Genomic DNA, 15,145 nt, shown 5'->3' with positions numbered 1-15,145 from the left:
ACAATAATAATAATAATAATAATTGTGTATAATAATTTTACCTATTTTAATTTTATTCCATTTGTTTAATATCCCCTAGATTACATATTTCTGCAGTGCTCGTGTGTGTATAATCATTTGGGGTCATTTGTAAAATATAAAAATCATTGTTTTGCATTGCCCTTTTAAGGTCCACGCAGTTTAATCCAGTCATTTCAACTACTGGGGCTACACCCATCTCCTCCAGTCATAGCAGGCTTATTTTATTCTGTTCTGGAGGTCTGATTGTCCTTATAATCCTGCTTCTGGAAGAAAGGGCTGCTCAGATTACAGTGAGGTCCGAGTCCTGCAGGGAGTCAGCTACTCAGCTCGGCATTCGTCCCCTTTAAAAACCATGCAGCCCTAGCGGTGGTATTATCTGGGCTCCCTGGAAAAAGTCTGAGAGAGAGGGAGAGGGTGAGGGGGGTGCGAGCCGAGCCGGAGAGGAGAGATCATGGCGGCCCCTCTCGGACGGGACACCCTACCTGACCACTGGTCCTACGGCGTTTGCAGGGATGGCCGGGTCTTCTTTATCAAGTGAGCGGCTTTGCGGAGTCCAACTACTTTACGAGGCATTGTTAACGCGGCGTGTGCACGTTTTTGTGCTGTTTTACGATCGTTCAGTAACAGGTGTCTTTCTTGCAGTGATAAAACTCATAGCACCACTTGGCTACATCCGCGCACTGGCGAACCTGTTAACTCGGGACACATGATACGTTCAGGTACGCGGCAAATGATCTGATTTGCGGGACACGGCGTGGATGTTAATTTTACTGCAGTGTGTTTTCCTGTCTGTGGCGGGTCGTTCACTGTGGTCTTGTTCGTGTTATAGATTTGCCAAGAGGATGGGAAGAGGGCTTCACGGAAGAAGGAGCGAGTTACTTCATCAAGTGAGTGACTCGTGTTGCATTGTTTGGTCGTTTGAAAGTGCCCTGCGTTAAAGGTTTTTCTTTCATTCCCTTCCCGTCACTGGGCTGCTGTGACACATAGCAACCAAACTAGGTTAAATGCTGTACTGTGAACATAATCTATCTGTAAAGCTGCATGTACCCGACAAATGACAGAGAAACACCCCGACATATGGATTAACTCACAGGGGTCCCATTGGATAGGTGAAACCAATTATCTCTCCCTGCAGTGTGAATGGAAAGTGGTAGAGCCTTGCAGGACAGGGAGAGGGCTATTAAAATTCTCCTCACATCCTCCTTGCAGGACCTCTACTCACTCCGTTGCATAGGTGTGCAGCCTTGGCGTGTATGTGTGACAGTGAATGAGAGAGAGAGACTGTAAAGGTTGCAGGAGAGGGGTGTGACCATATGGTGACAGAGATGTATGGCATGATTGCATTATTGAAGCAGAGAGGACAAAATTTTCAAAGTCACACGTGGCACTGTGAAGTGTTTCTTTGCCAGAATTTCACATAAAAATTGCAAAGAATCTGAAAAACTCACAGTCACATATGTGTTCTCTATAGATGCTAAGCCTGGTATCATGTGCCACATATGTGCACTTACACTTAACATCTTTCGTATTCTGGTCTGTGCCTGTCATTGTGTATCAAACGGGCACTATGATGAAAAGCAGGACACATGAGCGACCGGCAAATCATGCTGAAACAGCATCAGATAAGCCATGCTAAAAATGACAGACTGAAAGCCGACTGCATAAAAGTGGAGACATCTGTATTGGGTCCGGATCACTGTAAACAATGACTCCTCCCACCGTAGCTCGTGTAAGGTCTGACGGGAACCCGTACTCCTGTCATGGCCCTTTTAGTTTGCCCCATTTGTTCCAGACAGAAGAAAGCCTGTATGGAGAGTTTTACATCCTCATAGCTGCAGTCTGTCTGAGGTGGTTTCTTGCAAGAGGCCTTTGCCCAGTGACTTGCAGCAGTCTGCTGAATTATTCACTTTAGCAATGCCCACAGAAATTAATACAAACCAGTGTGGTTAAAGAAATATTGTGCAGTCATAAATAAGTCTTACAACGTGCCAAACACATGGACGCCCATTCATTACACTTTGACAGACGCTCCGGTATCTACAGATACTTTTCATAAGGGCTTTAAAAAACACATAAAATGGTTTCAGCCAACAAATTTGTTGCTGCTGACACATATTGTGCATAGAATAAAGGCAGCCTTTGTGTTCCCCTCATTCACTCACTTTTTCTTTGAAAGAAGCGAGAACAATGCAACTGTGAAGTTGTGTAATATATGGCAGCCTAAATGTCAGGGCAGTGAAATCAGTCAAATACTTGCTGCCCATTTGGCTTGGTGCAAGGATCCTGTTTTGCTCCGGCTCCTTTCACGTTTCTTTGTTTTTGAGGTCTAGTTTCTTGGAGTCAGAAAATGGACAAGACAATGCCACACCACGTTTCTCTGTTCTCTTGTGCTTTTCAGCCTTTTTTGAGCTCCATGTTCTCTTGGATTGTGAATGTCTCTGTCACTGGACTGGTTCATTAGAGCCAACCGTTGAAGGCTTTGACTTTATTTATTGCAGATGTGATGCATACAATGACAGGTCTCTCTGTTTTTCCAATTGTTGGAAATGTAGCTTTTACAACTACAAAGATTAGCCAGTTAATGTGTCTGATAGGAAAATAACAGAGTATTCATTAAAGCTTTAAGTCTCCACCTCATCCGGATTTAAACCTGTTGTTTGTCAAGCCACACATGATAGTACACTAAATACCTTTTTGGGGTTTTGCTGGTCTGAGAAACCACTTAAGTTGTCACCTTGTCTGACTTTTTGTAGACAAAACAGTTCATTGGTGAAACTGATCAATATTGAAACAGTTGTTAATTGTTAGCTGCAGTCCTTTTTCCATTTTGTCAAGCTTTAAATGACGTCTAATTCTACCACTCAGCTGATAAGACTTTAAGTGGATCCACTGGCCTGGTTAATTTATCACTACATTGTTCTTAAAAGCACGAGTTGGCTTGAATGATTAAAGGTTAAAACAGCTTACTCTCCAGGAATATCTTAACAGCTTTATTGAAAAATATGCTTTTGTTATTAATGTCACTTGGCAAAGCTGTGGTGCTCAAAGTAGTGAGGATGGCTCCACTGCAATGGGATTATTCCTTAAAATCACATTAAAAGAAATGGACAGGATATCTTGGCAAGCTGACAACTTATTTCTGGCCTTTAAAATCATTACAAGTATAAGTTTTCAGTTGATAACTTTCACCAGCTCAGCATCTAAAATGATTTATTTATTCTAGAAGGAACCCTGTTAACACAGACTTCAAGCGTAATTTGCGCCAAGATTCATGATTCCTATTTGAGAAACTTATTTTGCATCGTACTTTCTGAGAAACTCTATTAAAGTGGATGGAATTGCCATTGATTCTACAATATTGTTTTGGTGATAGTGTACTGTAATTTTATGGATTGTTGAAGACTGTAACTGATTGCAGGCATACTGCCGATAATACCGGGTGCCTCTGTTTTTTTCCTGTATATGAACTGCAAAGATTTGTTTTTCACTGATGAATTCATTTTACATCAGACTTTCTGAGAAAGTTGTTAAAGTGAAGGAGATTTTTAGCACATAGCAAGTAGGTAGTGTCAAGCTGCTGCTTCTCTTCTTATCTTTTGGCTGTCAAGGAAATATACAGCGGCTCACGAAGCGCTGGAGTCCACATGCTGCTGCTGCAATAGCAGTCTGTAGACTGGTTGTGTGTGGTTGGTGGAATTTGGCTGAGTTAATCTACAAAGGAGGGATTGTTCCTACTGCGGCAGTGACAAAACTCACATTTATTTACACCTCGCTGTAGGTCAGCCTGAACTATCTGATTAACGGTCACTGATGTTCTATCTCAGCTAAGAATGATTATGATAGCATGTGGTTTATCTTAAGTAGGTTTAAACATTTTTGTTAAGAGTACTTTTGATACGCTAACAAATTGATAGGCCTTTAAGCTGAGCTGTGGAAACCGGAGAGACTGTCAAAACTAATGGATTATGTCTGTTATCTTATGTGGCAGCAGATAGAAAAGTGTGTCTGCTTGCCATACTTCCGGCAAACCTCCAAGGAAGTGACCCAATTTGAAAATCATCTTCCAAAATCATCCTGTGTCAATCCCGGAAGATAACACTATAAATGAACAAGGTCTGTGCTACATGTCTGAGCGTTGAGGTCTGTACATGTGACAGGTGTGGAACCGTGCAAATAAAAGTTGATTAACTAATCACATAGTTCAGAGTAAAAGCTTAGTTCAGTTGGGGTTACTTTCCACCACATCACTGGCACTCGCGGAGCATGAGAAATGTGCAATTCTATAGCTCCCTGGGGGGAAAAAATGACCCCACCGAGGTACAATGGTGTCCTGTTGAGGACACAGTTCGCATTGCTGAATGGTCTCGCAATGCTGTGGGGCATACCAGGAAGAAGTGCTTGATATCCTCACTAAAATTCACACCACAAAAGGCTTGTACAGCTTTTTTTTTTTTTTTTTTCTCAACCCCATTTACTCATCAGATGTGATGGTTCTGCCAATATTTCATCGTCGTCTGGATTTTTGATGACTATTTATCTTTTGTCTCGCAGCTTATTATGTTTTGAGGTTGCGCTGGCATTTTATAAATAGCTGACTGTTTTGATCACGACAGAGTTAATTAGTCGTGAGATGTTTTGGGAATTTGGAAGCAGGGCTTTTTAACAGGGGATAGAGAAGAAGTGTGGTGTCCCTACAGGCCTTTATCCTAAGACTAATGAAGCTTTCTTTTTCTGCACACACATCAAATCCATACCTCGCTACTGAGGCCAAAGCATCATTACCAAAAAAGGAAGGGGCGCATCAAGCTCCAAGGTTCTTCGAATGACCCTTTCCCTCCCAAATTTTAGCTGTTCATTAAAAATATTAAAGATAATTGACGTGTAATTGGGTGTTTGCCTTTGTGCTCTGTCAAGAAAAATAAAAGCATCTCAGATAGCCTTGTTTTTTCCAAAATTTCACATTATCACCTTTGATATCTGACACTTTTATACTTTTAAAGTGTTTCCTTCTGCAGAACACAGCTAGACCACAGTGGATTTAAGGTATACCTTTTTCTTGACAGGCTTCTCTTTTTTAAGTCTTTTTCCTTTGGGCTCTCTTTTGTGCTGAGGAAGGAAAACAGTCTGGTTTGTTATTTTCTGTAAGGAGGCAAAGAAGCAACAGAAACTTTCTACTGACATGGTCAAGACTTTTACCCCCTACAGAAATAGCCAGTGCTCAGAATTTGTCCTCAAACTTAATTGATTTGGAAAGATTGAAAGCACAGCACCGAATACCAATCAAATGGTGCGCTTCCGTCACAAGGAGCAGACCAGTGCACAGCTTTTATTTCAGGGAAGCTGAGGTGAAGGTGACATTAGTCTGCTTAAGTACAGCAGTCCTCTGTGTATACCAACACAGAAATTGATAAATCCATTGTATCAGCTGACATAGTGCCTATGTATGGACTGTGCTTGGATGTTGGATGGTATTGGTGACACAGTGTTTGTCATTAGGTATATCCAGGTTTTTGTCACAGATGTTTTGCTAAATACGATCCCCCAGCTGTTTACGTACTGTGTGTGTGTTCCAGTGAGCAAATAATAATTGCATATTTATATAGAGCCTGCATGCAGGTCTGCCCTCTTACATAGGTTCAGTCCTGCTCTTCATCTCAGCTTTTCCCCAAGGATTTACTTTTATTTGTTTTACTTGATTGTTGTTAAAAGCTGCTTTGGGGCACCTCACACGTCTGTGTTGCAGTTGCTATGTTATTTTATTGCCCACATGTATTAAGTTGTGCTTGCTGAAGCGCCTCTATAAGCCTTTATTACTTGAAGCCGTGTGCTAGTAGTTAGTTTAAGCATATTTGAGTTACAAGGTGATGTAGGCAGGATACACTTTATCTTGTGCTTGATAGCACAATGCTAGAGAGGTTCTCACCAAGGCATTGAAAGGACCAGATGTACTTTTCTATAAAAATGCCAGAGGAGATATTTACCATAAACCTTTTTTAATTGTATCCAAAATGTTCTAAATTCATGTAGCCTGCCCTTTGTCTGGAGAAATTTGCACAGGTAGTAGCTCTTGAAAGTCAAGTGATCTATCTAAAGTTAATGATTTAGTTAACTTCTTTCGTGTCTCATGTGTAATCTTTGCAATCACAGATATCATGAGCTTATTTAAGTAACTGCATATAGAGTGAGACATTAATTTTGTCATCTGATGATATTACTTGGAACTATGCTCACCTCATGCTATATTAAATGATAGTGTGTGACACACACATGTATGTAGATGTCATTTACATGTGTAATACTGTATTTGTAGATGTTAGACTTGGCCTTAAGTCTAGTGCTTTCCTCTGCGTCATCATCAGCATCATCATTGCAATCTATCTAGATCACATCATCGTTTCTCTCAGATTTACATCATCCCCGATGACCTCTCTGGTCTGTGTGAACTAAAAAAAGATACCCTGAAATGTGTGTGTCACTCTTGACTCACAAAGTCTTGACGGACCAGATTAATCCGGCCTTATCTTTACAAAGCAGAGAAATTTGATTTTGCTGGCAGCATTTCTGCTGTAGGGGACTAAAAACATCTCTCATATAACATGTTGGAGGAACAGACTGACTTACTCCCTCTATGCTCATGACTTCTGGGGCTTTGCAGAGAATGCAGACATACCTTTGGTCATTCCTACTGTAACATCGAAGTCGCAACTTTTGACAAGAACTAGCAACTGACTTGTTTTTTTTTTTAGCTCATTTTGATTTAACTCCCAGCTTGCTGCACTATCATTCCCATCATGTGTGTTGCACACTGACTGAACATTCCTACGTAAATAACATAGCAACATAATCCCATCATTTGCGTCATTGTAAAAATTGTGTGATAAATATTAGTAAAAAGAGAGTGGAGCGAGGAGAAATGTGATCTATCTCACACACAAACTCACACAGGGAACATTGCAATCACATTTCCATCACACAGACACGACCTTGCCTTCAAGCATGAATCATTAATCTTGTGAAAATGGCAACATGTTAACATCACTTTTTACAGCTGTGCTGGGCTAACAAAATTGATGTAAGGACTCATTGCCATGGAGTCGGCTGTTGGTGGAGTACTAAGTCCCCTCACTTTATGTAAATCACAGATTTATGGCGACTGTAGTCATTGATCAGTATATCCTTGTGTCATGCCTTTGAAGCAGTTCCGTCATTTTTCTGAGGCGCCCTGAACCTTGACTTGAGGTCAAACTCTTTCTATAAACAGGGCTGTGTGTGTTGTCAATATCATGTCCACAATGACTTATTACGTGGCTGGTGACCGTTACAGTAAATAATGTACAGCTTTGTCTCGACCTACGATCTGGAGGTTGGAGGGATGGACTCGATAAAGACAGCGAAAACAAAGAGTGGATTTGATCTCTGGTACAGTGGACGATTGTGCTGCAGAATAGACGGGAAGCTTTCCATCAGGCCTTGTGCGGACTTGTAATATTTAACCCGACAACCTGCAATGAATGAATAAATTAAGTGCTGCAGGCCTGAGGTGTGCTCTGTGTGATGATATACATTGTCTAGAATGAGTCAGTCACTGTCCAGATGGCTTGAGAAGTCAGAGCTGGAGCAGCAGGAGTCAGAGCAGACACAGGGCAGGGGAAATGCCCGCGCCGGGATGGGGACCTGCTGTTACAGTTGCCTGTCCCTTAGTGAGGAGACTGACTCAGCTGATCATGAAACAGAGGTGGCTGTTGATCTGGAGCCCTCCAGTTTGGGGAAGGAGGACATGCCGGCTGAGACAAGGTAACACTGATTTAATAGTTTTGTCTCAGTAAATGTATGTGTCAAATGTATGTTTTTATGTATCATCTTTACTTTGCTTCAGCTGGCATGCAAAACACCTGACAAAACTCTAAATATAATAGAGTACCGGGACACTAAAAGTTGTCCATTGTACATTACTGTCTATTGTCATTTATCAATTGGCTCATGTTGTCAAAGAAGGAGCTCTGCACCTGAGTAATTTCAGCTTCCACTCTGGAAGAAAGTGTTTGCACGCTCCTCCTCTGATTGAATTCAGATGACAGTTCTTTCTGCCGCATTCTGTCAGACTGTGACTGGAGCCACTGCAGCGAAGGAGCAGGTCCCACGCCGTTCTCATCTCACCAGACGGGTGTGAACTGATTAGTTAGCAGCTGCAAAGCGGAAAGATGGATGTTGTGTAAAAATGAGAATATCTTTCAAGAAAGCCTCTCCTATGTGCAACTGAGCCTTTGCTAAAGCTACCTCAGACACATGAGTGTGTGGAACTGAAAACAGTAAACATTAGCAAAGTTGCATGAGTCAATAATATTCATTTTGTCAGATTCATGAAATGAATATTAAGTCTAATTATCATATTAAAAATGATAACAGAATCAACTGTACACGACCTGCTCAGCACCTAAAGGCAGGCCTAAAGTAAAAAATAATAGTAATAATTTATTTGTGGGTGCCTTCCAATGTCACCTTACAAAAAACAGCAATGCTTAAATCATCATGAGAACAAAACAAACAATGCAATGAAAAATAACAGCAGATTTAAAAAGTATGTAGGGAGGAGTTAAAAATGAAAACTGGTTAAATGTCAGAGAGTCTGTGTTTCAGTTATTAAGTTAGTGGTCAGCTGCTGAACAGAGACATGTGTTAAACAGCTCAAAAGAACAATGTTTGCTTCAGATGTGCATGAAGCAAATTCCTCATTGAAGAGACAGTTATGTGAATATATCAGATGTCATCTATATAATGCTTTAACATAGTATAATAGGTCATATAAGCCATATGCCCATAAGTCATATGGCTTTCTAAGCTCACTAAGTAGTCAAGCTCCTTTAACTCAAGCTCACAAAAACTACTATATTATAACACATTAAATATTACAGTGCCCTCTAACATGAGCTGTTCATACTGTACTCGAGGTTAAGAAAGAAATCAGAAAATAATAATAAAACTCAAAAGTACCTCTAAAACAATTATTTTTTTCTGAGATTCATTGTTTTTTGACAACAGGAAATTGTGTAATGCCAGAACACGTCTGTACACAGCTGTTTTTCAGCACGTCCTTGAAGATCTGTACGGACTGGACCTGGAAGCCTGGTGATCGTAGCAATAATCGTGCTTTGATTTTGACTCCCTATGTGTTTCTTAATAATGTCAAAAGGCTGCAAAACCAAATGCTTCAATAAGCTTATGCCCAGCAGCAGATTGCATGAGCATGAAAAATGTTTCTCATTGTGGATTATTCATTGAATATTGCTGTTCCCATTAATGGGGTATTGAGTGTGAAGGAGATAAATGAAAGGCCAGCCTGGCCAATGCAAGTGGGAGCAGATGTGGCGGTTAGGGCCATTTCACTCACTGCAGCATTTATTGAACACATTGACTGCACAGCTGTGTTATTTCTTGCAATCCAATCCAGTTTAATTTGCCTTAGCGCAGAGCTGCTTTAGTACAGAGATTCAAGGCTAATTATGTATTCATGAGTCGATTAATTCTTCTTTTTGTCCTGTTCTGAATCTTTGCCATTAAAAATATTAAGATCACCGTGATCAGGTGTCATCTCCGATCATGTGGCTTTTGTACAGTGACAAAAAGTTTATTAATATTAGAGCTTCATTTATTTTGGCAGTCATACGTTTTCTGCAAGAACTGATGATTCGGAGAACCTCTCCATCTATCACCAGATCAATGAGAAAGGAGGGTGGACCATGTGCATTTAGGGTGTAGTGCTCTTCTGTATGTAGCCACTAGATATTGCTGTTGAGTCTTTGTCTACTTGACAGTTTGATGGTATATTACGCATTTCTTTGTTAATGTTTTTGAGATAATACATAAAATGTTTTTTGTCATGCAGCCATGTGTCTGCTGCCTGCCATATACAATTCTGTGAAAGTTTTGAGTCTAACTTGAGATGCCGAAGGTTTCGTCTTTTCATCATGTTCAATGTTCATTTCTTAGTCAGCCTTCTCACATCCTGTATTTCTTACATAAATAATTAAATGTTAGTATATGTTGTTTTTAATATGTTAAGTTGTAGTGGTTTGATGGTATTCTATGGCATTAACTGGATGAACCGGGAGCTAATTTTATTGAGACAGTGTTTTTATTGGCAGCAGTGTGAGCCTGTGATATGGGAAACAGGATGGTCACAGTAAAAGTAGGTGATAATAGGGTAGGTACGGATGTTGATGTGGCTGTCCGTTGTATGGATTGACTTACACCGCGATGACCCAGCCCTCTGCTCTTATCTATATGTCTGTCTGTGGATTATTGAACTGGCACTGCAGCAGTCTGAACCAGCCACTCAGCTCTGCTCTCCACCCTCCATCCCTCTCTCCCTCTGGCTGACTGGGATGTGATCTGATAAAGAGGACTCGGGGTGAGACGCAAGGCTCTGGTTGCAGTCAGAGACCAAGGTCAGCACTTTGCAGGACTATACAACACAGGGAGATGATAGCTACTCATCTATGGTAGCCATAAAGCATAGTGGCTTCAGAGTTTCTTAGTAGTTTGGTCCTTGCCCCGTACTTCTATTAACAGCCCCTTTATTGGGACTGAACAATGGAGTGTTATCATTTTATTCGTCCCCAGAGACGCTACATTCTGTAAGTGTTGGCAGTACTGAGTGAGTCGAGTGGGAGAGAGACGGCTGAAACAGCAGTTATACTCCTATCTGATACCCCTCTTTCTCTCCTTTCTAGCACACCCATATTACACACACTTGAACACTCTCAGTTTCAGTTCGTTAGGAGAGCAGAAAGGGACAGCTTGTGTTCAGGAACTGGAAGGATTTTGACTTTTCATTTCCGCATCTGATCACTAAAAGTGGTGAGTAGCACTGTCACCCCATGGATGGAAAGAAGATTCCATAGCTATGAGAGATATAGTGTACACAAGGGAATAAGAAGAAGATGAATCTATTGCACATTTATAGTGAGACATTATAGTCATCAATTAGCGACCTCTGTGTTATCTGTGTGTCTGAACTGATATTTCTATAGCTTCAACAGTTTATTGCTTTAGAGTAATACCACTCTATAAAGATGTACTGTTACATGTAAAATCTAAACATTTAGGAGCTTGTATAAGTAAAAGCAGGTTTAAGCATTTATATAGCATTGTTGTATATATTCTATTGGCTTTTTAGATTGATAATAATGAATCACATTCAATTAACTGATTATGTTTTGTAAAACCTAGATTGGCAACTACAGTGGATTGGCCATGGAATAAAATATTTATTTTTGATAAGGAAATAGAGCCATATTATTGAATTGGTCACATGATTTTAAACTGCACATACTAGAGTACTAGAAACACATTTTTCAAAATGGTATTTTTCACCAATAGTTGAATATGGGTGTTGTTTTTTAATTTGTCATTTTCACGCTCAATTCATTCTATTGACGGTCGGGTCATTTTACAAGCAGTAACAGATGTTTAGTCTGCTTTAAAACCTGTACTTGTTAAATTATGCAGTAAGCTACAATTTGCCTAATTTGTTTACTGCAGAAACTTTACAACTGACATCTTTTCTAGCTGTTGAGCTGTTTACCACTGTGGGGATGTTATGCATTTGAACAGGCTTGTATTTACTTCCATGGAATGAAATGAATGACACGGAGAGCGGGATTGTACAATTCAGATGGCCATTGGTGGTGCTCATACCAGGAGATCTGTCAGATTGGTATCATCTCCACAGCGCTGAAGAGGTCGTTACTTGCAGTGTGAGTGCCTCCGATTCCTGGGGTATGCTAACGAGATATGAAGGAGGGTGTAGATGGATGAGCAGCACAGGATGAAACTCGGGGAATGAGGGCAACAGCAGCTGGATGCATTGGCTGCAAGTTACTCTGTGTGTGTGTGTGTGTGTGTGTGTGTGTATGCATGTGTTGTCAGTTTAACCTGTGAGTGATGTTTTTCACCTAATTGCCAACTTCCACTTCTGTAGCATGACGGAGTCATCAGTCTCTTCAGCTGTTAGCCCAGTTTCTACTTCAGTTCTGCATGTTTTCTCTACCCAACTCACCCCCCTTTGTCTCATTTAGCTGTTGTTACAGCATTTCCTGTTTAAGCTGCGCCTTAGTGGCTATTGTGCCACTGTGCAGTGTGCAATGGAAACATAGGAGGAGCTGTTTTTTCATTCATGATCGCACTTGGACAAAATAATACATCCTTGGAAGATTTTTTTTTTTTAGATTAGAAGATTATAAATACATTTTAAAACCGATCTGTCACCTTCTGTTCAACATTGTGCTGATTACGGTTATTTATTACACGGTGCGAACATGCAGTGCCCATTGTCACACTTTGCCTTTATCACTCCCCCTTGCCTCCTTTTTTGTCCTTATCCCTTAATCACGGTAATTCTCCCTCCCTGTTTTCTTCCTTCTCTCCTTCATCCCCTTCTCTGCTGTGAATTGCCCACATGACTGCAGAGGGAATGAAGCAGAGACAGAGTCCAGTTCAGGAAAGTGCTCAGATGGCAGAGCTGTGCTGAGTAAGAGAGAAGAGGAGAGGTGTGGAGAGAAAGAGCACCGCTATGAGGCTGGTAGGAGAGAAAATAGACATTATGATTATATGGGTTATGGCTCGTGCTTTGTAGCTGTGGTTTCACTTGGTGCTGTGGGACTTATGTGATGTACTGTTGAGGCTGGCTGGTCTTAATGGTACCGATCACTAGTCTACCGCTCTTAGAGACAGTTCAGTGATTGCGTGAATATTTAGCTCCACCTAAGCAGTCGAACACAGGAGAGAGCGGGAAAGGGGATGTTTTGAATGAACTGACGCCACGGTGCTCAGCAGAGAACGTCAGCAACAGCAGCACTAACAGCTGAGAGAGTACACACACACACACACGCCACCACTGAGACGAGCACAGCACAGCAAAACCACAGACCTGCAGCTAACATGCTGGGCCAGCCAGGACAATCCACCTCGCACGTCCTTTCCAAGAGGCAGCCGGTGTATGGAGCCACTCACAGGTGTGTACCTCAGCTACTCTGCAGATACGTATGTGGGACGACGTAGCGACTCAGGAAGTGTGTCCGCTAAGGCTTTTGAGCAGCTGCAGGGGATAAAACGCGTTGGACTGCATGACGTTAAGTGTTTGTGCAAAGTGTATGTGCAGGCAGGAAAATGTTGTCCTCTATTAATGCTGCGAAAAAGGCTGGCTGTTTTACCTTTACAAACCTTTGGGTCGCCTTTCAAGAGTGCATGAATCACTGTGTACTTAAATGTATGGAGCAGGGACAAGGAGCCAGAGAAAGGTAGAACGATGCTCACTGCAGTGCCTCATGATCACAGGTCACTGATCGCTGTGTTGATGTCAGCAGAACTGATCTCTTAGGCTGATTATGATATACATGGTTAATGTAGGACGTCTCTGTAGGCTGTTGAAGAGGTTTGATGCGTCCCTTCACACTTCTGAGTGAGCCAGTAATACACTAGTCAAATAAATGTACTCATTTGAGAAGAGGGATTTCTTCTTTCTCCATCCATATCACACATGCTACTAAGTCCTAGTCCACACACAGACGGAACCACAGAGATATATGTTGTACATGCAATGTCATGTCACCTGCATGTTGAACGTTTCCATGCACCAGTGCGTCTTATTTTGGCTGACTGTATGTTGTTCACATTGTGGAAAACTTATATATGTTGGCATATATGTTGATATCGCACCTATCAGCATGAAAGTGAGCCGGTTTACAACTTAGAGTCTAAGAATTGACAGGAGTCAGATTTTCTGATATATTAACTTATAACCTACATTTTTTTAAACTACTTCTCTGTTAAATTTCCTGTCAATTCAAGCAGGAAACAGCACCATAGATCCAGCCATGCATACATCCTTGGAAAATAAGCCCAGCTTATTATTATTCATGTCAGGGTCTAGATGTCAGATGGGCCGATAAGGTTACTTAGCCTATTTATCATTCTTGCATATGCTCCCTCATCGGTCAGCCCTCCTGCTGGACTTTCAGCCACGGAGGCAGAGGGCTGCAAACACCAGACCGCAGAATTTCACCTATGATCAGCAAATAATGGCTTGGGCCAGCTTTTAATTTGTAATGTTTTCACTGCAGGACGTATAGCCACATCTATAACCTGCAGTTTGGTCTGTATGTGTTTTGAAGCTGACGCATCTTTTTTGTTTACCTGTTTAAAACAAAGTAACCTTTACTGTTATAGACAACTATGGACAGATGTAAAAGCGAGTATTTAACCTGATCTCAATCCCACTGAGCATGCATTTCAGTTGTCGGAGACAATATTAAAGGCAGACACTAACAATAATTTAAAACTGCTGCAGTAAAGGTCTGACAAAACATCACAAAGGAGAAAACCTATTATCTGGACATCATTTTATTTATGACTATGACCCTCTGAAAATAGGGTACTGTGTATAAAAAGGGCAGTATTTCCAACACTTTTCTACCTATTTGAATGTAAATACCCTAAAATTAGAGTCGAATATGTGCTAAGGACTTTAAATAACACACGCTGTGTCAGTGCCCATGTTGAACTAATGTCAGTGTTCCACCCTTGTCCATTCTTGTGTGGTGATCTGTTTTTAATGGATTGTGTAATGGTCAGTTTTAACTTGTTCTGCTCAGGGTGTTGAACATCTCATTGAATGTTTGTTCAGCCACTCACTTCCAGTAACACTGAGCACAGCCCAGTCACACCCAGACTGGCTCATCCTTCCTGTGTCATTCCTCAACCACAGGATGAGATGCAGCCAAAATTCACATTGCTTCATTTGTATGCTTACACGATATGGAGGTCATGTCTTCGATTGAAATGCTTGGAGCAATTCAGGTTGAACAGTGACACACACAAAACCTGTGCAATGGACACAAAGCCCGTAAATGCAGAGGAGAGTATTCGAGTAAAGAGGAGGTGACCTCTCTTGAACCACAAACATACTGCACATGTCCTTGGAGGCCGAATACTTCTAAGAGTAGACATAATGATGATACCTAACAGAAGGTTAAAATATTTGAAAAGGGAGTGCATTTTCTGTGTATTAAAACTGTGACCTTTTAAATTCCCCAGACCGTGATTAACATCAGACTCTGTGAGTGGG

General features: G+C 41.2%; 1 protein-coding gene across 20 annotated transcripts in view; it reads left to right on the top strand.

Annotated features, from left to right (window-relative positions):
• Window positions 1-399: 399 nt before the first annotated feature.
• Window positions 400-15,145, top strand: part of plekha7b (pleckstrin homology domain containing, family A member 7b) — a 65,891-nt gene continuing 51,145 nt past the window's right edge. For 8 of the 20 annotated variants that reach the window (XM_047580956.1, XM_047580949.1, XM_047580942.1 and 5 more), the window contains exons 1-3: window positions 401-555; window positions 664-740; window positions 851-908. In XM_047580956.1, coding sequence (XP_047436912.1) covers window positions 473-555; window positions 664-740; window positions 851-908 — 218 coding nt within the window. In that variant the 5' untranslated portion in view covers window positions 401-472. Of the gene's footprint in view, window positions 556-663; window positions 741-850; window positions 909-7,654; window positions 7,816-12,700; window positions 13,035-15,145 lie in introns of those variants that run through there. The other 12 variants (XM_047580954.1, XM_047580950.1, XM_047580952.1 and 9 more) reach the window with 5 other exon arrangements.

This window comes from Mugil cephalus, chromosome 3 (assembly GCF_022458985.1).
Source record: "Mugil cephalus isolate CIBA_MC_2020 chromosome 3, CIBA_Mcephalus_1.1, whole genome shotgun sequence".
In the NCBI taxonomy this organism is placed as follows: domain Eukaryota; kingdom Metazoa; phylum Chordata; class Actinopteri; order Mugiliformes; family Mugilidae; genus Mugil; species Mugil cephalus.
The sequence above is the reverse complement of the archived record's forward strand: the minus strand, read 5'-3'. Positions and strand labels throughout refer to the sequence as shown.